The sequence below is a fragment of the Fusarium tjaetaba genome (genome assembly GCF_013396195.1).
Source record: "Fusarium tjaetaba strain NRRL 66243 chromosome Unknown NRRL66243_c0000030, whole genome shotgun sequence".
Classification (NCBI taxonomy): Eukaryota; Fungi; Ascomycota; class Sordariomycetes; order Hypocreales; family Nectriaceae; genus Fusarium; species Fusarium tjaetaba.
In genome coordinates, this window is record NW_023501226.1 from 312301 (window position 1) to 334717 (window position 22417).

Genomic DNA, 22417 nt, shown 5'->3' on the forward strand with positions numbered 1-22417 from the left:
TCTTCCATCCTGCCCTCCCGACGTTGCCAATCTGTATGTCAAGTCCGCAGACCGCTGCGTAATAAATGTTATGAGTAACACCGTTGGACATCAATCGTACACTCTTGCTACATATGTCAATATCTGGAAACCATCCAGAATAATCTCCAATGTGCCAGCTCTCCCCTCATGCTTTTAAGCTTTTCAAGTCCTCGTGAATCGTTGATTGCGTGCCAACATTGCAAGTCGCCCTATCCAAAATGACAAAATGCCGGTTAAGATCAAGGTCCAACTTTACAGGCTTATCCCAAAGACACTCGTCAAGGGGTCTGTCGACATGTCTCGTCACTTCTCAGATCGAGAATATCGATTAACCGCCCTTTCGTTCCGACTCGTGCTTGGGGGGCTGCTCGCCATGTCCTTGTTGCCCGTTGTTGTTGGCGCCCTTCTTCTTTCCCTTGCCTGCTTTTTGCCAACCACCATCGGTTTCACTTCTAGCTCCACGAACGTGGCCGTTTTCTCGGGCTCCGTTGACCTTTTGAGAACCTGACTTCTGGTTCTTCTGAGACTTTGTACTCTCTTGAGGCTCTTGAGTTCGCTCTTCGGCTTTTTGGCTGGACTTTGGTCCATCTCCTCTTCCTGTTTTAGGACTGTTCTGCTTCTCTGACTTCCAAGGTCCATCCTTTCGAAGAACTGTGGGAGAAGGAGTGCGATTCTCGTAAACTGGCGAAAGATGAGCAAAGTCTTGACCAACTGGCGGTCTGTTGATGCGGTTCTCAGCAATAGCAAGATCAAGAGGAGCAATCATGCCGTTCTGCTGACGCGACATCAGGCGCTGGCGTGTCGAAGGGGACAATCGAGAGTTTGCTGCCACCATCGGGTCCTGTACGATATGAGGACTTGCCATGTAGTAAGCGCTCATCATCGCGATGCGATCGCGGAATGATGGATCGTCTGCCGTGGATGGAGCTGCAGCCATCATTGGGGCAGCGGAACCATTGGCCACCACAGGAACAGGGTTGTAGGCACCTTGTTGGTTCATAGCTCCTTCAGGTACAGCCTGCGGCATGACGGGTCCATCAACAGGAAAGCTGGGAATACCATTTGAGGCGTGAATCTGCAATGGGTTCTCAAGGTTGGTCGACTCATCCGATGTAGTGCTACCTGTTCCCGAAGGTGGTTGGCGTGGGCTTTGGGTCACGCTTGTCTTGAGACTAGATCCATTAACAACCAATGGGCGCGAAAGGTTCTTGTTTTGACCACCAGGGAAAGGGCCTTGTGCCAAAGGTGCCGATGACGTATTCGATGAGAAGTTTCGTGCATGGCCCAAAGGCGAAGGCGATCGGGATGTCCTCTTCATTCGGCGGTCGAGAATTGTCTGAGGAAGTTGATCTGTCGAAAGTCGTCGTCGCCCTGGACTCTGACCAGAGACATCCCCAAAAGCAAGACCATTCGCTACAGGCTGTGGCTGAGGCTGCTTGCTGGGACTTGGGCTTTCCGACAAATAAACAGAGTACTTGCCCTCTTCCGACTGCGGTGAGTCTGCGTGTGCCTTGGGAGTCTCGTCGAATTCTGTGTCATCAGGCATAAAGCTTGGAATTGCGTTGCCGTTAACACCTCGAGAATGGCTTGGACCATTGTAAGACTGGGCACCGAAATAACCGGGAGCTGCTTGTGCTGTAGACGGAGACCGAGATGCGGGCTGCGAATGTGAACGAAGAGCACTGTTGGATCCTTGAACACCTGTTTCGTTATTTATACCATTTCGCTGAAGCGGGCGACGAAAGTCTTGGGTAGCACCCGAGGTACTAGCAGGAGATGAGGGATACGTTCCATAACTTGCACCCGCTTGGGGAAAGAAGGGCGTGCCCAAAGTCATTCCATATAGAGCATACAAGTCTGGTCGAAGAGGAGCGCTGAGCGGCGGGTTATCAAATGAATTTGTCCTGGAACGATCTGATGTCTGTTGAGGCGTCTGCTGGCCAGATCCTGTACTTGTAGACATCCTCTGTTGTTGCTGCTGTTGACCCATCGCTTGAGCTTGAGCTTGAGCCTGAGCCTGGGCTTGATGCTGCACAAATGCTGGTGATTGACTGGCATACAATAGACGCATGTTCTCCTGGTGCAACGCCATTTGAGTCATGAGATCCTGCTGTGCGTACTGAAACTGGAACTGTTGGTTTTGGTACCACTGTAGATCCTGCGCCATGTTGACCGGCTGCATAAACACATTGTTGTTGTTGGCGTCGAACTGTGGAACACCTGCAGATGCACGTCGATTCGAATTTCCGCCTCGGTAATTATTGTTATGTCTTCCGCCACGGTGGTTTCCACGACCTCCTCGGCCTGAATGTGTCTGTGAGGAGCTCCTAAGCAGAGCAGGTCGAGGTTGTGGTGCCGGCCGAGACCATACTCTTTCCTCCTCTTTAGGGAACACATATTGCTCGCATGCCTCCTCGAAGTTCGCCACCGAAATCAGGTCAAATGCTCGACGTAACTCCATATGTAAACCGCGAAAAGAATAGTCATCGGCGGTGTTTCCGAGGTTACGAGAAGTATTGAACGGCTCTTCCACACAGAGCTGATTGTTGATCGCATAATGCCACTTCTTTTCGTGCTTTGTGATCAGTTTGCCCTGCCGCACCGAGAGAACGTGCTTATCGTAATCAAACTCGTGAGCGTAGAAGCGAAAGAACTGAAACAAAAGCTCCGCAGTAGATGACTTGTTCTTCTTTCCATAACCAGCCAGTTTGCCAATATCGTCCGCGAAGTCGGGGGTGGTACCGTCGGGTTTGGGTAACTTATGTGGCGACTGATGCAATGCAGGAAGAACGGGAGGGCTGCGCAGCTGCAGGAACGCGATAATCAGGCAGATCCATGTGTAGGAACTCAATGTGCCACCAAACGCTATCAAACCGTTAGACAAGTTGGAAGGGGTGGCAAAACAACATACCGGCATCATTGACTATTCTTCTCCGTGTCCAATACTTTATAATCATTGCAAGCTCTCGAACTCTCGGGTCAATATCAATATATGTTCGAACCATGCGTGTATTTTCGAGCGCAAGCGTATTGTTGACATTCATATCGCAGGCAAGGCCCAGTTCAGGATCCCAGATCTTGACGATGGGCACCTTGGCGGCCGAAATACAGACGACCTTCTCCATTCCCCCTGTTGATGTCAGCGAGCTGTTGGCGAATTGAGTCACGATACATACGCTTTGCTAGGAGGTTGGCGATCATGCAGACATCCTCCAATTCGCGCCATGCGGTTGTGATGCAAATGTCCACTAGATAGGGTTAGTCTGTAAATCATGCAGATTGAGGGTGTGGACGAACCATCAGAATCATCCGAACAAAGAAGATTCCCAGAAGACCCAAAAAGATTCACGCGGATATCGTGGCCTGGCCATTCGTCGTTGAAGGTCTTTTCGAGCTTCGAGACTAATTTCTTGCGATTCTCCTCGACAGCAGCGGTGGGGAGTAATCGGTCGTAGACCTCTCTCATATCTGTCGCTAACTTTCGCTCCTCATCCTCGGTCAACTTGCTCTTGACCGTCCTCAAGTCCAGCTTTTCAAGACGATCATTGCCGACCGAATACGGTATTCTCCTCCGAGAATTTATTTGGGCAGTCTCGTATTTGCAACTCGATATTCGCGGCGGTAAAGGCTGAAGCGAGGATAACGTGCTATGTGTCTCAGAATAAGCTGATCGCGGGGAATGGTTATTTGTCCCCGTAGGCGACGGCTCGCGGTCTTCAAGAGAAAATTGGCGAGCGTGCTGGTGAGGCGTCGAGGGCACTGAACTAGAGTGGGACTGAGCCGAAGGTGCGGATCGTCGGGGTAAATGCCTCGATGAGTCGGCGGCCTGCTTTGAAGACATTTTGGACGGAACCTCCTTGGAGGCGGCAACCGATCGACTCTTGTCTAAATTCTGATGTGACCTACTCCCATGGCCTCCAGCTGTGCTCCCCTTACCGGAGGCGTCTCTTAGCGACACCTTGCTAGAAGATCGCGACCGAGGCGCTGCCTGGATATGAGGAGCAGAGATGACGGGAGGGAGTGGCGGTGTCTGCAGGCCGCCGCCGCGGGATGGGGAGATGAGCTTATTGTAGTGGAGGAGTTGAGCGTGGTAGATGTTGGACTGTTGTGGGAGGAGAAAGGGGAGTAGATCGAGATGTGAATGGAATTGTGTGGCGGACGGGTCGGGGAAGAAGGAGCCCTCGACGGCGGAAGCGCTGTGAGTACTCGTCGCCGATGGTGTCGTCGGATGCGGTGTGCTCGATGATATTGTCGAGGCAGATGTCCAAGGACTGGAAGGATAAGGATGTTGAGGTTCGGCCGTTGTGGTCTGGGCGTCCATATGGAGCAGCGAGCGAGCCCCGGGACAGTTCAAGTGATTGCGGGGACCGAGGGCAGTATGCGTGACGACGTTTGGGTGCGCCTGGGCTCGTGGGGATCTCTCTTTGCTCGGTGGCGGCGAAAGCTGTGGAATATTGGAAAATGGAGCAGCAGGAAAACCTCGTTTGCAGTCGTGAGCGCTAGAGAGGGTCTCAAGATCTCAGTATGCGATCCAATGCCGAACAAAGTCTATCGTGAAAGCCAGGGGGCGAATCTCAATCTGGTCGCTGAGAGGCGCTGTTCCTGGCTGGGAATAGCGAACGAGGCCGTGGAAATGGGAAGTTGTACGGAGCAAGAAAACGAAGCGAAACGATAGCGTATACGACCGAAAGGCAATGGCGAACACAGAAAGGGGCGCCGAGTGCGAGTGCGAGTCGAGAAAGGTGAGGAATTGCAGTTGCAGTCGGTATAACAACAATTTCCCGGGGCGCGGGATAATGATGGAAATAGGATTCGAGAGATGGTGAGCAGTACAGTGGACAGTGAGTGAACTATGGACGTGTCGGAGACGCTTGTGCTTGTGCCTGTGGGGGGGCTCTTTGCCAAAAGGGGGCCGCTCGGTGCGAGGGACGCCGGTTCACCTCGACTCGTCTCGTCGGGGGGGAGGGCGAAACGACGGTGCTCGCTGTATTGGATCAGGGCGTAGAAGGGGGATCGGGTATAGCAGAACAGAACAGGACGAGGACCAGAGCAGCTCGCAGAGGACAAGAAGCGTAGTAGAGTTGATAGTAGAGAGAATTATGAAGAAAGAAAACAGAGACAAAGCAAGATTGGAAAATGCGGATGTGTATGGGAATGACAAGAGATGGCGTCTAGCGGGATAGACATGGGGACATGGACATGGACATGGAAAGCCCGTTCGGTTTAGTTTAAGTTTTAGTCTGAGGGAGAGAGATCAAATCAATCAATCAAGACAAAAAAGGCGAGAGAGAGACCTAGACACTGAGAAACTGAGCATGAACCGAGCCGAACTGAGGTGGTCCTTCTGATCTGAGGGGACCTCGTTACGGTAGTCGTTGTTATTGGGGACGGAGACACAGCACAGGCCTACTACAGGGCACACGGGGAGTTTTAGTTAGTGCCGCAGGTACCTAGGGGATCTGAAGTGAGGGTGTGAAGTACAGGTCGCACTGTACCTGGGACTCGGGCATTACCCCAATGTGCAGCTGTACTGTAAATAGTCCACACCTCCGAGAGCATAAGCTCACCTGCAGGTAAATGGACTTATTCAAGAATGAGCTGACCTAAGCCCTATTTACACTCTCGCCCTCGCCATTTTGGACAATCTATCGAGGTGTATTTACGCACTAACCTTTGCGGCTGCTGCTCGACACTCACTGCTGCACTCATTGGGTAATCACAGTGCTGAGTACAGTGTGTCTCCAGCTGGCCGCTGTCAATGCCAATTAGCCCAACACCTCACCGTCCGCCACAGTGACCAGGCCTTTGTAACCTTGAGAGAGAGCGGGGATAATAGAGCAGCCTCAGCAGAGTCGACTGCAAGCAAAGATCACAAATGGGTCAATGTTTTTCAGTAGACTGGAGGGATGGGAACATTTGGCATCCGGCGGGTGACTTTGACAGTAACAGCCCAGGGCGCAGAACGGGGCGAGTCTCAGGGTCAACTTACCATACAAAATGATATCCATCTGATGAGAGAGAGAGAGAGAGAGAGAGAGAGAGAGAGAGAGATCCACCAAGCTAACGCCCAGCGCGTGGCAGCAAGCCTCCGCAATATCTTTAGTTATTAGCAGTGAACCTAATGGAATTAAATAGCCCTGCCCTGCCCTGGTCTGGTCTGGCTTCTACTTCTGGATGGAATAATTCCAACCCATAGGACGCGAGAGCATCTTATTTCGATATACCGTGCGATTTACCGATATTGCTGACTGTTTTTAGCCTCCACTAACAAAGATTCGACGGCAATTAAATGCTGGGCCCAAAGATTGCCTCTCTCAGATCACATCACATCACATTAGCCGCACCCATTGACGATACGCTGTACGACACAACCTGTAGACAGCGTGCGTGCGTCGTTAACTTGCTTGTCGGATTTACAGCTGCTTTGCCCTCATGGCACCTCCTGGCTAGCGCTGTGTCAGTATCTACAGGGGAGGATACCGAGCAGGGACCCTGATTCTTGCTATGGAGTCTACCCCTGCCGCTGTACGGGCTGTATCCACTCGTCCTAGCCCTGGATCTATCCCCGGCGGGTGACTCCTGGCCGCTTGTGATGCACCCATGCCATGCCATGCCCAGGCTTGCAGATTGTTGTGCCGCTACCAACCACAAAGGTTGCATCGCACACAACTTTATGTCAGATGATACTTTGTCATAAAGTCACCACGCATCAGAGCATCTCGTTCCTGAGAGGGCGGGTTCTGGACGTCGAGGGGTCGGTCCTCCAATTCCCCTCAAATTCAGGACCCCTTTGTGAGATGGGAATTCTGGGTTTTGGGCACCACAAAGGTGATCATTGAGGGCAAAAATAACCCAACGTCGTAGCAAACCTAGAAGTGAAATGTAAATGGACATACACGGCCGGATATGTCCGTGGCGGGTACGGATATGGTGCCTTGCTTGCCCTGCTGCTGAGATGCAGCCTCAAATGGAAGATGCTCTGTTTGTGTGGGGAAGATGCAGGTAAAGCTAACTAATCTGCGACAGTGATGATGTCGGCATGTGTGTGGAGGAGAACGTCCTCCCTTTTTGATGTATTTGTAGACATGGACATGCCTATGCACTGACAAACAGTAAAGCAGTTTGAATTCTTTGGATTCAGTCAAAAGTCACCACAATATTGATGTAATGTTGCAGTGGCGTTTGTTGGCTCTCGCTTCAACCCCGTTTATACACATCACACCCAATCGTGATATGTCAAATCAACCTGAAGCAATTATCCACCTTTTGCTGGGCCGCGAACCAACATAACACGACTTTGATCAACTTTGATCAATCATCAATGGCAACATCGGCTAATACGGGAATATTTGGTGAACACGCCCAACAACGGCCCGTGTGTTTGCCTCCGAACTCTACTTATCCCCTGGACTGCCAACACACATGGACGGACGGACAGATTAACTTGGCGTGCTCTAAACTTTGGAGAGACCTCAACATCCTACTAACGTACGTCCATACAAACAGCTCGCTCTCCGCCTCTCGTCATGCTTTGTGCAAAGGCTGGAGAGACCCCACCAAACTATTGAATCGAATTCTGCAAAATACCAAAAATCAACAAAATATGTAGCAGAAACCTCAAGAGTCTAGTGCCTGTTTCGCCCAGCCAACAACCAATTTGAGAATGCCGAGACACCCTCTTGTCCTTGACGGTAGGACAGATTAAGTTATCTTTTTTGGCAGAGGATATGTACAACGCCTCACTCGTATCTTTACTTAGCATCTCGATCAACTCTAGGCGGCATTGAATTCTCCATCATGTCTCACCAAAAATCAGCCTCTTACTCTGTCAAACCGAAATTTCTGCGCCACTGCCATACCTTTGAGTCTCCCTTCTGGGCCACCAAATAACTGTCCTTGAACTTAGCGTATCCCTTTTCTGCCAATCTCAGGAACAAGATCAGCCTCAACACATAATAATCACCTAGAGAGATACATATCGAGTTAAGCTCATCCCTTGCGCATTGTCTTGGCCAATCTTACTCTCGGCGATCTGTTAATTACGTAGTATATCTCTTTCTTCGTATCACCTGCGATACGGCACGTCTATACGATTTCCCCGTCCGTATCTATGTACTATTCCTGTTCTCCTCACTCAGACCAAGTCAGGCAGGTCAGCACTGTACACGTCTTGGTCTCGGGAGATCATCCACCGGCCTCAAGCCACATCAAGGGACAGGGGAGGTCTGGACTGGAACTTGACATGTACCTTTCTCTGCCGTTCACCATGTTACAAGTGTTTATTTTGTTTTGTATGTGGTTTTACCTTTAGCCATGTCTTTTCAGCTCGTGTCTTCTTTTGACTATGGCGCACACACTTTACAAGCAACTATTACCGCTACAAGTACGACCACACCTTTTTCGAGGTCTATTTAGAGTCCGGGTTGCTCGGAGTTACCTAGTCGGTCGTTTCCTTCGGAGCTGAAGCACAGTGTGTCTCGCTGTGACCAGTCAAACGTCGTGCCTTGACTCTGCTGGGGCCGAAAGCTGACTTCAAGCTGACGAGAGGTGGCTGTAAAAGTCACGAATTGCTGGCAAGCGCAAGCCATCCAAACTCAATCACTCTTTTCATGGAAGGTGTTGAAGCAGCGGCTGGCTGAGGTTAACAATTGGGCCCCCGCTTACCTCTTCAAGGTCTTCTCTTACTTCCCCACTTTGACTCTCACGATATCATCATCTCGATATTTGGGCCCAGAATGTTACTTCACTGTAACAAGCATAAGCGTACGGTACCTGGCACTCACATCAGATGCGCGGCAGCCAAGCGGGTGCCAACTCCAATACATGGTGATTTATTATCCTATCCGACAGTATCGGATGACTGCTCATTTTATTGACCATCACAAGGGCCAAAAGCCCTCAAACGCGATGCCTGCAATTCCCCAATCGACGTCATTTGTGATCCGTCTTGAACGACCAAGCGGTCGACGAGGGGGGGAAGAGGCACTGCTCTGTGCAACCGTACATCCAGTCACAATGCGCAAAGGACACCCCGAAACGTCCCAGAGGCCACATTTTCCGGCTCGCTGCCGTTCGCTACAGCGGTCAGGAGCGTTTTATCACAAAGCCATCAAAGAGGCCAGGCCTTGCACGGGAAACAGATGCTCGTTTCCGTCTGTAACATTGGTTGCCATTGGTTGGAGCGATTGTCATGCTGCTCTCTTGCCAATACAAACGTCGCAGGCCGTGCTTGACACGCCATCAAACCGCGTTCAATTGCATAGAACGGGCAGGCACATTAGATCGGAAAGGTAGGTAGTGTCCATCTCTAGCTTCCCCTTTATGCCTGTTTCTTTTGTCGGCATGCCTGAACTACCGGAACCATGGGAAAGGAGTGTTGCATCTCTGAGATGAAGCTTGATTTAAAAGTCACAGGTCAGACATGCAAATGGTGGTGTCACCTATAGCCTCGATATACTGAGGAAGTGGCTCTTACTTAATACAAGTCTCCAAACCCTTTCCATTGATACACGATGGACGAAGGACGGTGTTTCCATTGGTGGTCTTTTTGCTGTCTGTGCCTCTTTGACTTTTGTGATGGGGACAGAGTGATAAGATCTGGCCATCCTTCTGAAGGTTCGTCTCTTCGGTTTGGTCTGCTACTCTGAGTTATTTCAACTACTGACTTGTTGCTATAGCGGGTTCTAGGGCACCAGCAACAGTTGAGTTCGACTACGAAACATTGATCTTCAATCCCGAAAGCCCACAGTATATTTCACCACGGCAGTGGGAGAGAACCAGGACCTTTGTTCTTGCTGCACACCTAGACTGCATGAAAAGATTCCCTCCTTTTGACAAGCAGGTTGTATTGAACCTCCTACACTATGATTTCCGCCCTTCGGATTCCCGAAAACAGGAAAGAATGCTGGTTCTTCAACAGTGTTGCCTTGATATTTCCGGGGAGCATGCAGATACCACATTGGGCGCTCTTCAAGAACAGGCTCGAATAGGGGTGAGAGACTTGATTCTAGCACCAAACTTGGTGAATATCCTTTCTAGCAAAAAGGCCACATATTTACACTTCATTGTCAATCCAACAATACCAATTTGGGGAGTATCGACCACGTTCGAAAATGCCCGTTACCTTCAAGGTCTTTCCAATAACGTTGCTTGGGACGCATTCTTGGTGGTCTCGGAGCCGCAGCAAGTCTCGGACGGACTCTATTTCGCTTCAGACCACCTTGGAGTCAGGGCAATCTCCTTTGGTGAGACCGATGTGTCAAAAAGCTCCAGCTATGAACAGCCGGGAATTTGGTGGACTTTTCAAAACACCAATAAGTCGGAGCGGTACATTTTGAAATGGTACGGTGATGTGAGTCGGCCCTTGTTTTGAGCCAAAGGCAGAGGATTGACAAAGACGAACCGCTCAGGGCTTTAAAATGCGCGATTTGCACGTGGTGAAATCGGAAGAAGACGTTCTGCCTCCGCTGGCAAGGTGGTCGTTGCTACCGCCAAATCCGGAGGCTGTCTGGTACTTGCACCTCGATGACAGAGCTGGTAGTCGACACTATCTCAAGGTTCTGGAGTGTGAAAGTCCTGAGATCACTGGCTATTCAGCATGCCTACTTGACGAAGACCTACTTTACCTGCATAGTCATCGTGAGGGCGAGGACTTTTCATTCTATAGTGAAGGTCGGGGAGACCGACTACACGCAGTGTGGCTGTATTTTCCAGTTGAGAAGAACGAGCGGATCGTCGAAGTCTGGCGCCTGAGGAGAAGGCCAGCATTCTGGCGCGATATCCTTTTGGTACGTTACAATGGCCGGACAGATGACAACACATAAATGGGTGCTGATGCAATCTAGCTACGAACGAACAAGAGTCGCGTTTTCTTTCTAGGAGCCAACGCCAACATGACCCAACCAGATGCCATTTTCGAACGTGTGGCCTTATTGACCGCCAAACCTTCTCGTCTCTGGTTCAGTTCTCAGGGAGACGGTGTCGACTGTCTTGCATTCGACTGTGAGGACAAACGCCATGACAAGAATGAAGCTCCCCCATCTTTCCACGACCCATCTACATGGTCCTCAAGGATGAGTGTCCAGCAGGTCTTCAATACATCGGTTAAACTTGGAGGCGTAACTGGACTCGTCCCCTGCAGAACTTGGATCCCAGGATCTACTGGGATTGTCGGTCTCATCTTCACCTACTCCGATGGCTCGAGGGAGTCAGTAGGACAAATCCGTCTCGATCACCTCCTTCCACCCATCGAGGTTGATCCGGCCGGAGAGATGTGGATAGGGGCGAGACTGCTTCAACCCAGTGGCGCAGTCGTTGAGTCAATGAGAGTGATTCCGTCCACTGGCCAAACCTTCCATGGTGGGAACCCTTCCCAGGAAGGACTGACCTGGTTGAGGATACTTTGGCGAGGTCGGTTAGACTGGAACTTTCTGTATAGCAAATGCTTCATCCATGCCAGCGATCAGGCCAATGTAAATCAGCACATGAGTATTGATATGTTGCTGGAGAGCTGGGCCGGGAGAGAGTGGGAGAAAGAGGAGGTGTCAGGGCAGCAGCCTGTTGTGCGTGCCGGTTGATAAGACACATTGGCGCTTAGAATAGCTTCATTAAACATTGCTTTCAAGATATTCATATTCCTCTATATCAGGCTAACAGTATCCTTGCTCCATCTTCCAACTCCATAACATCATCTGCCCTCGCCGCTTTCCCGCCCCAAATCACCGTCCCAGTTCCATCGATAGCAAAAGCACCAGCCTCCTGCCACTTATTCCCCATCGTCGTCAAGGGCCCATCATCTTCTTCATCGTCCACATTATTCGTACTCACTGGTTTCTTCTCATTCGTCTCCTTTCTCTGTATCGCTCCAGCCACTTTCTCTCCCAACCATCCCGACTCTTTCCATCCTTGAACTTGTGTTGTGGGATTGAGTACATACCACATACTACTCGTTCCTAAACCCCAAGCTGCATAAATAGCTCTCTCTTCATCGACTATGACGCGGACGCTCCAGGCGCCGCCGAGAAGGGATACCCATTTTTGAGTTGCTTGCTCTGAGGCGTGGGATACGGCTATGCATGTCAACCCATCGCCATATCGATTCGCCATTGTGCGAAGATTAATAAATGTCTTTTGAGCAACTGCGCATCATTAGCATTCACCTCGGAATCTTGAGAACATCAACTTACAAGCACAACCAACACAGCGTAAAAACACAAGCAGAACTCTCTTCCCCCCACCAACGCTCAACTTCCCCGTCTTGTCAAGGGGTGCTTTATCTCCTATCCCCGGGAGTCTACCCTTAGCAACAGCAGCAGGCGGAGGCGTCAACCACGGCTGAACAGTAAGGGGCAGAGACCGAACAGACATCCAGGACGTCCAGCCTGAGTCCGTTTCATTATCGAGATCTGCTGGTGGGTTTTTGCGCAGTTTATTTGGCTCGCGCTTCTTTTCTGAAAAGTCGAATACGTCGCTTGGTATACCTGCTTTTTTGAGGGCGAGCTTAGTCGTGAATGATGAGAGCATCGTGAGGAATGAGATGTGAGTGAGATGTTACTAGGGAAGATTGCGGGCCGGGCCGATGGGGTGAGACAATTATAGATTGAGCATATCACGGGAATAGATTGATTTGATGAGATTAGTGAGAGAAGATTGTTACGCTTGTTCTTTGTGTTGTGAAGAAGATGAGACGTGGTGTTGAGTTGAAACTCCAAAACAGGGGGTTGAGATATGACGCTAGTAAGGGTTCGGAATGGGGGCGACTGGTTTAGGGTAACGCGAATGGTAAAGCTCCATCAGCTGGAATGAAGAGAAGAGAGTCCGGAGAGTGTCTTTGTGATTTGAAAAGCCAGTAAATATTGTTGTGTAAGTTTATTTCTTTTTAAACACAGGATCCATATCTGTAAGAACACACCTGGAAAAGGGAAAGAACAGGATAGCCATACCGGGGGACAAGAAAACAGCGACCCTAAAAGTACGGTATTAATATGAACTCAGTAAAGTTCATACCCTAAATGTAGGGTATTAATATAAACTTAGTAAAGTTCATCCTATGCTTAGACTATATTACCTGAATCTTGTCATTTAGGATCAAGGTCCTGTGTTTTATTTCCTTCATTACCTAGCTACCTTGTCATACATAAATCTCATTCCTGCACGCATCAGGTCTCCAAGAGGTAACCTCTGAAATCGCGACCAAAAGTTCAGAAGTTCAAAGCCCGAAGATGTCGTAGTTGCCGTTGCTTTCGGCATTTTGATAAACCAAGTCAAGATTCTTGGGACCTAGTTGTGACTCAGGTTAGCCTAAATGTTCATAGTTGGACGAGATGTTTTGAAGAAGAGAACTTACTGATATCGCCAATCAGGCTGGTCACTGATTTCACTACTGGGTCCTCTGTAGTTGTTGTCGCGTGCTCAGCAAGGACATCACGCATCTCATGCTTTGGGGTACTGCATTCATGATGAGACAGGATGTTGCCCTCATCAGGTCTCACCATCCAGTCAAGGCGCCCATTCATGGGCACTACCATGGTGTTTGTATAGTTGACGAGGCCGTCAGAATCACTTCCTTCACTAGAATCGGCCTCGGACCCGCCTTCATGCTCGGAAAGTTCTGTGCTGGTATGTTCACTCTCCTCAGCGGAGGAGGCCAAGGCGAGTGGTTCTGAAAACCCGAACCAGTCGAGTCCATATTCCACCATGTGACTGAGAGCGTCCGGGCCGTCGCGAAAAGGACCTTTGTACCGAAAGAACATAGTATCTGAAGTCACCGCTACCGGTGTTCCCAGTTTATCGGGACGAATCTCACCGACAGAGCCTCGACTACCATCAGTGTAAGTGAGCAGCAACCCTGTGATCTTTTCGCCCTCGTCAAAGTACCAAGTTTGCCAAAATTTACAGGGCGTAACCTCTCTGACATCATCCAGTTTCGCTGATGTGTGATAGGATGACGGAAGCCAGGATCGCCGAGGTCTCGGCGCACTTCTCCAGGGAGGATGGATTTCACGCTGTTCTGCATACCGCCATGTGGGCACGGAATCGAAGTGAAGCCAACCAATTCTTTCAGACCATGCCTCCATGTAAAACATAGGACAAGGCTTGTTCTGGGGTAGCTTGGCAATTGCATGATATGTTGCACCCGGCTCATTCGCCTGAGTACCAACGACGAGACTGCGGCCATGATTCGTGACGACCTGTATCGTTCAATGGTTAGTACAGCAGAAAGAGCTAGAAGATAGGCTATGTCTTACGATAAGTGTGGAACGATGTTCGTGATAAGTGCGAATCCAGAGCTCGGAGACACTCTCGCCAGGGCTCATGGCAAGATAGAGTCGCGCGACATTGGGGAAGTCAGCTCGGGAATATTCCTCAGAAGCTGGTGGCGATCCAGCCTGGTGGGAGTTCATATGAAGAATCACGTTGTCTAAAACATGAAAAGAGTAGCCCAGTGTTCCAGGTTTGTTCCAATCAAAGGCTCGTACGAATACAGAATCAAGGCCCTTGGGAAGTGGGATTTTCGGCGAGTGCTTCGCTGGTGCTGCTGGTATAGCCCATCGTATCTCACAAGGGCCGTCGTCTTTGAACTCCGCAAGATCTTCTGAAGATTGGGAAATGCTCAAGCCGCGAAGCTTAATGCCCTAAGCCCAAGATATGTCAACAAAGTCCCTCAGCGGAGTGGTCATGTTCGCAATACTTACATCAAATCTTGCTTTCATGTAGAAAATGCCACTTTGTTGAGCATGAAAGGTCCACTAATGCCCTTCATCGTGCTCCACGTTTGGACCTTCCTTACCTTCTGTGACGATAAACTTGCTGACTCCTAGCCCGTTATGGCGGATGAAGATGTTAGGCAGTTTCTCCCTGTCCCAATCAAGAACAATATCCTCTTCACCACCGCGTGAAGCATAGGAAAACGACCGAATGTACCGATTGCCCTCGAAGTAGACATACTGAGCCCATAGAGTCACACCACGGTGAATGGGAACTGATATCTTTCCTGATCGGAGGGGGCCCTTGGAACATAGCTGCTCCAAGGCCTGGGCAGCTCGTTGACGAACACAGTAGACAGCAATATTTCCGCAAACGTCTTGCGGGAGACGCCCGTGAAGAGTCTGGAAAAGGTCCTGTGCAAAAGTGTCCACCAGCCACCGGCGACGACGGCGTTCTAGACGTTGGGGTCCCTCAAAGCGAAGGCCACGATAGGTGGCGGCGGCGACGGCGACGTTGTGAAACGGCTTATCACCAACCATCAGGAAACATTCAGAGTGAAATGGCATAAGAGGGCGACCTCGTTTGGTACTGTAGATACAGGGCTTGAATGTGGAGCGTGAGTCTAAAGTATTCGTTAGCGATCGAGTATAGAGTCAAGACATGTGGGTGAACCAAGGATCCTCACAGGAAATGACCTCTTCTCCTTCATAGAAACCAAATCTACAAAGGCCACAGGAACTACTATCTCTGTAGGCGTCGTTGTAGATATCGTATCCCCCTGTTGGGTCTTCGAATTCGAGTTCCATTATGAAATCGGTCGTGTCTGTGTGGCATGCTCACACAGACACGCAGAGCCCGAGAAGGAAAGATGAAGGAAAATGAAAATGAAATGAAATGATTCGGGAGTATCGATAAGGCACCTGAAGGTAGTTAGTCAAAATATTGTCAGAGCCAGTCAGGAGCTGTGAAGGTTTATTAAAACTTGGCTGTCGTTCCCAAGCTTCTCACGCCCCCGCGTCCCAAACGGAGAAGAGTGATCGCGGGAAGCCAAACAAATGTTGAAGACATTATACAAGATGAAAGACTTACCAGAATGTGTGAAAAGAAACACCCGAGTTTGAGATGAGCACTCGTTGTTGTGCGGGAAGCGCGAGGGCACTGACTTCTCCCGAGTGATGTGGAGAAAAGAAAAGAAGTGAAGAAGCGAAGAAGAAAGAAGAGCACCAGGAAACTGATCAAGGCCGACTGACATTTCAGTCACGTGTGTTGCTTAGGAGCACGCGTTTAACACCTGATGCCACTGACACTGAATATTAGAGGTACCTAATGCGCAAAATCCTCAGGGGACTCTAGCATACGTTAATCGAAATCACATCCATGTTTGCTCGCAGAAGGTCGAAGCTTTTAAAAGTGATGTCCAGGAACACCTTTTACGAATCTAGGTAACTTAGAATCATCATTACTTACCTAGGTAGGCAAAGCCGCACTAAAGATGAGTTGAGAACGAAGTAAAAAGGGTAAATTCTGGCTTTGCATCTTCAAAGTATACATGGCCAAAGATATGCTACCTTAGTCAAAAAGCTCTCTGGCCATTGTTGAGAGGGCACAGAGAGGGCACATACTCCTTGGTTATGAACCCCCTGTGTGTAAACCTCAGCGCATCGCAAGTAGCCAATGGCGTTCAATAATTCCCTAAGGAGTACTCCTTTCTCTCGCGCATGTGTTTCGAACTGGCCAGTTATTGCTATCTCCAGGTCTTGGGCGTTGGTGTTTCCTTGGTCTCGTGTCATCGAGGTTGCAATGCTGTCAACGATGTCTCTGATGTCTCTCGCTGAAGCTGATGGGTCATAGTACGGTTCCTGTGTTCCAGTCTAGAAGCTTTTATCCCAGGTAGGTAGAACGTATTTGTTGATTGTCTAGTTAGGACCTTAGGCTCAGGGGGTTCAGAAAAGACTGGACGTTTCGGGTGTCAAAATAAACTTAGCAAAGAGTCATCTAATTGAGGCAAATTTTACCTAAGTATCTTCACCACTTAGGGCTAAGGTCCTGAGTTTTCTTTCATCCCCTGCCTCAGCTTACCCGGCCAGTGTTCGTGGCATCTGGCAGGCACTGTCAACAATACCTAAGGTGGGTACCTATCATTGATCGTTCGTTGAAGCTTGCCACGTCTCGAAGAGAGAAATCAAACCAAAAAAACTGAAAAGTCCCAATCAACTTCAGCTTCTGAAGCCAAACAGCTCACAGCCCAACGTACTGAAAATGGACACAACCTCACAAGATGTAGGGGGTCACATCTCTGCTTCTGACGACTCCCTCGATTCAAGCCAAGCACGAGATGTTCCCGAGCGAGACACTCCTGAGGATCCCGAGCTGCGCGTGTTCAACATATGCGGCCTTTGCAAGTTCCCCTTCCATGAAGGTCAGGCCATCATTACTGGTATGTCCACGACTTTTGGTTATTTGTCTATGAGACGTGGCGGAGAGCTTAAATCAGCGAAGAGAACTTGGTTCTCTTAGCTTTTCATGTTGACAGTTACTAATTCTGACTTAACTAGTCGACCGAAATAACTCTACTCTACCTCTTACCTGGAATGACAAATACTACCCAGAAAATGAGACCTTCCACCCCCATGGACAGAAGGCTTTACATGCGGGCTGCTTCCAAATTGCTGGCGATATCGTGTTTGACAAAGGCTTTCTCGAATCCTGCGCATGGAACCTCGAATGGTTCAAATTCCATAACTCATTCACTCAACCCCCGCCGTCTGCTGTTGCAAAACGCACTCGACGGCTCAAATCATCGCTTTCCCTAGAAGTCCGACATGCAATCAAGAATCGACTTCCGATTGAAGTATGCGAAAACATTGCTGCTTGCTGCTTAAGCGAACATGCGGCGAAGCTTCACCTAGATGCCTGGCAACGCCGGGATCCTAGTGACCCGAAGGAAAATATCATACTGCCCGTTTTCAGCGGCCAAACTATTTGGGTCCAGTACGTGGAAATCGAAGGTCACAGTTACGTCAAGTCTCTGTCAACCGTTCGCATGAACGAGGAGGATACAATACTTATTACGGCCAAACCAGATATCGGCTCTTCGATGAAGTTAGGGATGTACTTCGCCGAAGATAGTTTAGGAGTACGCACCGTCATTGCTTGTCCCGATGATGAGATTGGGCGTACTGAGGAACCTGGTATTCGATGGGCCTATATTCCTTATAGACGTTATGATCTCCCACTCCATATCAGCATGAACTTTGACGTGAGTCTTTGGATATAATATATGTGTACTTATCAAGCTAACTTGACCTTGTAGGGCCTCAAGCTGCGCAATTTGGATGTCACCCAATACGAAAGAGATTACTATGTTCAACGAACACGATGGGCCGTGTTACCCAGAGACCTTCGCTGCCTGGGCGCTCCCGACGACAATATCTTCGAACCTAGTGACAGGGCAACAGTCCATGCGGTCGACTGGAACCTGCCTGGAGTCTCCGGTTATGTCATTGGCCTGCAATGCAGCTGTATTCACTCCATCGTTCCCTATAGACCAGGGAGGTTACCTCCTGCCCTCATTGATGCTTACGATAATGCCAGATCGAATTGGCTTTATTTCCCTGTTGACCCTGACGAAAAGATCTCCGAGCTATGGCTTCGCTCAGGAGACTTCCCGCAGGATGATGATGCCTTGGATCGAGCTGAGTCTCTCATAGTATGCTATAAAATTTCTGTAAACCTGAACACAAGCATATTGACATTCTCATAGGTAGTCACAAGCAACGGCCGCAGTCTTGTACTTGGCCCTGACATCAGATCTCGCTCTCCACGTAGCGATAGGCCCCTAATCTACGAAGCGCTTGCCGATTTGCCATCAACCCCAACCCGAACATTTTACTACAAATACGGACATGGGGAGTCTTGGCTCGGCTTCGAGAGAATGACAACATGGCGTGATCGCAAGATCGAACTCTCATTTGGACCACCTGGGCCCGGCCCATACTACTGGTCTGACCAATTCTTTTCAACATCTGCCGACCTTGAGAACCTTCAAACGATTACCCCATGCCGTGGCTGGAGAAGCGGCGTAGATAATGAGATCATTGGTCTGCTTTTCACCTATGAAGATGGTCGTCAACGATCCGTTGGGCATATTCGCCTAGATCACTTGCAGGAACCCGTCAACATTACCTCTGACAGGTTTTGGATTGGAAGCTCGGGGGACACGGAACCTGATCAAGAAGAGCCCTATCCACCGACGGGGCATATCACCTGGCTAGGTGTTTGCAAGCCGGAGAATTCTGACCCGGGCATGCAATTCCTCGAGATTCCGCTTAGAGGAAAGCTGGAGTGGCGGTCATCCTGGGGGGCTGTGCCCGAGGAAAGCGCTGTGCGGCATCTTGACTTCGAAGACCACGGACTGCAGAGTGAGATGGAACAAGTGTTAGCCCACGAGGCTACATCTGGTGCAGTTGCTTCTAAGACGGTCAATACGTTCTCTGTTCGCACCGGGAACATGTGCTTCTATGAAGACGAGACTTAGGTGACTTTGCATAAGTTTAGGGTACTTAGTATAAATCTAAGATGACTTGATATAAGTTTAGGATACTCGGTATAAATTTAGGGTGACTTAGTATAAGTTTAGGATAACTTTTGTTGAGTTTATCGAGGGTTGTTCTCCCTGACACGGATTGGCACAGCAAATGTCTTGATCTCTGGGCTGGCGTACTCCAAAACTCCCTTTTGACCGGCCATAACTTGGCTGATCTCATCATCGCATGGCTCCCCTTCCTCAACATGTCGGACAGCACTGATCCAGCCACAAGATGCCCACTCGAGTCTTCCGCTAAAGGGGACTTTGATGTACGTAGTAGAACTATTCGGCAGCGGCTCAGACAATCCGAAGCTGGTGACCTTCAGATACCATGGGAGATATTCAGAATCTTCATTGAGGTGCTTCGCAAAGCCAAGCCAGAAACAATCCGAGGAGGAGACTGAAAAGGCGGGTTCCAGGCAATCAAGACGCACATGCCCAACGGATCGTCGACGGCCATCACAGTATGTCAGTAACAGCCCGACGACTTCACCATGGAATGTGGCCGACCACTCTCGGCATGGGGCGACGGTCCTGACGTCGCTCAAACTCGCCGATGTTTTGATACATCTTTCGAGGTAGATAATCGGCCCAGTAGGGGGAGGGAATGAATATTGCATCTCATGTTGATCCCATGCAACCACGCCTTGAAGGTCACCACCCTTGTTACCGAGGTCAGGTTCCTGCTCGAACACGAGGTATTCCCACAACCAATTCGCTCTTCAGTAAAACATGCGAGAAGTTCCTTTTGGCGGGAAGATTGCAATTGCCTTGTACGTGAACTTGAGAGCTCCACCCACAGGAACGCTGCAGCAAGTATCGAGCCCAGGGGTGAAGGTACGCCCCTTGTTAGTTCGAACTATGAGTGTATCGATCTGTCTCCTCGCAACCATTGGATCCGTTCCCTTGCGAAGCCAGAGTTCAGAGACCCTTTCATCGGGATCGATTGGCATGTGAAACCATAGCTCTTCAGCTTTGCTGTACTCATCCCTCGCCTTTGGTTCTGGTTCTCCAAGTTTGTGCGCAACTATGCCTCGAACCAGCTTCTCATGCACGCAAAAGGAGTAACCGCAGATGCCTGGAGAGTTCCAGTCTACAGCACGAACAGATTCGTAGTAGTTGCGGTCATTGGCGTGTAAATACTTTGGAAGGGGAATTTGCGGAAAGGAATCAAAGTCTTTTGGAAGAACTCCCCAAGCTCTTTCTTCGTACGTCTCGTCAAACTGAGGAGTTGGGGAGAACCTCAGAGAGCGTAGCCTGGTGTACTTAGGAGCTTGTCAGCACAGAACATACATATAAGAGGATAGGCCGACTTACTTTGTAATCTTGTTTGACTCGCAGTGGCGTCTTTTGGTGACGATGGATGGACCACGAGAGACCGGGTTCCATGTTCAAAGTGGGCATCTCATTGTCTTCTGTGATGATCACTTGACGGATTCCCCCGTGATCCTCAGAGTAATAGATGTTTAAGCAAGCTTCAGGTCTGTTGCGAGCGCTCTGCTTCCTGTATCTGGCCTTGTAGACCAAGGTATCCTGTTCCGTGAGACGACGGGTCGAAAGGGATCTGACGTAGCGTAGCCCCTCGACTTCCATAGTCTGGGCCCAAACAGACTTGTTCCTCCCGATGGTGAGATATTTGAGCCAACTTTTGGGTCAGGGTCGAGCGGGGTCCAGCCACAGATCTCGAAGAATGAGGCATGCGCGTTCGCGGATACAGAAACTCGCAATATATTGACATATTTCTTGTGGGAGACGACCATGGATAGCTTGTGTTAGGTCGGCAGCAATTGAGTCTCTGATCCACTGTGCGCGACGCTTAGTCCAAGACACAGGAGGCAGATAATGATCCTGTGGACCAGATGTAGCATGTGAAAGATTGTGCGTCCAGTCCTTGGCCAAAGTCTTGGGCTTTAGTAGGGCGACACAGCCGTGGTGGAATCCAAGCTCTATCGCAAAGAACTTCTCGCACCCAGGAACGTACTCGCCGCACCAAATGCGAGGGTAGCGTTCACTGACCGGATTGTCTACAGAGTCAGCTCGTTAGTCTACATGATTGAGATCAGTATCAGTGGTTTATACATACAAACAACAAATTCCTCGTCAACTTCGAATTCGAATCTGCACAGACCGCAGCTCGGGCCTGACATCGTGGCTTGCAAAGTCACAGGATTATTTGCCCGTTCAGATTCCGTCTCGGATTCATAATTAGAATCGTAGAAAAGATCAGATTCACGGTCAAAATCGGTCTCATATTCGCTCAGCTCGATTGGTGCGACGGATTCCACTTCGTCGTCATCGCTGGATGAGGACATGATTGAGAAATGGGGATGAATTGTTAGACTGTTGAGAAATGTTATGCGGATGAGTTGAAGAAGAGGAAGGAGATGAGAAGTGGATGTTTGTGTGTGTGGAAGTTAAGATGTCTTAAGTATTTGACAGTCAAAGGTTGGGAAGGAAAGAAAACTCAGGACCTCGACCCTAAGAATTAAAAAGACTTAGTCCTAAGCTTAGGGGACTCTTTGACAAGTTTATTTTAGTAATCTTAGTAACCTCTTCTAAAGTCTTCAATGAGGGCACGTCAACAAAGCACTGTACTTGAGCATCGGGCAAGACGAGATATATAACAATGGAAGTCAAGTTCTTTGTCCCTTCTACTCTATTATGGTCACAAATTAGGATACATCATCATAAACTTTATAAATGTAAATAAAATTAGACTATAATTACTCTCTTTAGGATGCAGTTCTCATGGAAACCTCGGGGCATCGACTCTAAGTAGGAAAGCACAAGTGTACCTTAGGATGCGTTTGCTCAGATAATCTCTGAGCCTGAGAAAAACTCAGCATCTTCGTTGCTCATGATTATTTGAAAAAGGTCTGATGTTCTCTTGCTCCTCGATGCCTCCCACCGTGGCCTTGTTGTACCCTCCACTGTCACTTGCACTGCCGCGTCAAAACAAAGAGACCAAAATTAGCAACTGGTCTCAGGTATCTTCTGACGGTTGAACGACAGTGCAAGCCAGTGTCAATAAACAAAGCCAGCAGAATCATCCACCACACAAAGAATGGTTCAGTTCATCTGTTCCTTGAACTCTCACCCGCA

The 22417-nt window shown here is 49.4% G+C and overlaps 6 protein-coding genes across 6 annotated transcripts; 2 read left to right on the plus strand and 4 right to left on the minus strand.

Moving 5' to 3' along the window:
* Positions 1-349: 349 nt before the first annotated feature.
* Positions 350-4342, minus strand: FTJAE_1674 (polynucleotide adenylyltransferase; the record flags this gene model as incomplete). The annotated part of the gene is made up of 4 exons (XM_037347788.1): positions 350-2886; positions 2933-3151; positions 3198-3269; positions 3319-4342. The coding sequence occupies 4 exons, from the start codon at positions 4340-4342 to the stop codon at positions 350-352; spliced, it is 3852 nt and encodes a 1283-aa protein (XP_037211242.1).
* Positions 4343-10439: 6097 nt separating this feature from the next.
* Positions 10440-11597, plus strand: FTJAE_1675 (uncharacterized protein; the record flags this gene model as incomplete). Its single annotated transcript, XM_037347789.1, has 2 exons — positions 10440-10808; positions 10866-11597. 2 exons carry the CDS (start codon positions 10440-10442, stop codon positions 11595-11597), a joined length of 1101 nt encoding a protein of 366 aa, XP_037211243.1.
* Positions 11598-11664: 67 nt separating this feature from the next.
* Positions 11665-12543, minus strand: FTJAE_1676 (tsa antioxidant enzyme; the record flags this gene model as incomplete). The annotated part of the gene is made up of 2 exons (XM_037347790.1): positions 11665-12158; positions 12207-12543. 2 exons carry the CDS (start codon positions 12541-12543, stop codon positions 11665-11667), a joined length of 831 nt encoding a protein of 276 aa, XP_037211244.1.
* Positions 12544-13228: 685 nt separating this feature from the next.
* On the minus strand, positions 13229-15533 carry FTJAE_1677 (uncharacterized protein; the record flags this gene model as incomplete). The annotated part of the gene is made up of 5 exons (XM_037347791.1): positions 13229-13299; positions 13367-14210; positions 14268-14614; positions 14810-15349; positions 15413-15533. The coding sequence occupies 5 exons, from the start codon at positions 15531-15533 to the stop codon at positions 13229-13231; spliced, it is 1923 nt and encodes a 640-aa protein (XP_037211245.1).
* Positions 15534-16986: 1453 nt separating this feature from the next.
* FTJAE_1678 (uncharacterized protein) lies at positions 16987-19264 on the plus strand (the record flags this gene model as incomplete). Its single annotated transcript, XM_037347792.1, has 4 exons — positions 16987-17164; positions 17283-17986; positions 18041-18436; positions 18491-19264. 4 exons carry the CDS (start codon positions 16987-16989, stop codon positions 19262-19264), a joined length of 2052 nt encoding a protein of 683 aa, XP_037211246.1.
* A 119-nt stretch (positions 19265-19383) lies between these two features.
* On the minus strand, positions 19384-21627 carry FTJAE_1679 (uncharacterized protein; the record flags this gene model as incomplete). Its single annotated transcript, XM_037347793.1, has 5 exons — positions 19384-20035; positions 20093-20580; positions 20633-20879; positions 20994-21339; positions 21399-21627. The coding sequence occupies 5 exons, from the start codon at positions 21625-21627 to the stop codon at positions 19384-19386; spliced, it is 1962 nt and encodes a 653-aa protein (XP_037211247.1).
* Between the last annotated feature and the right edge of the window lie 790 nt (positions 21628-22417).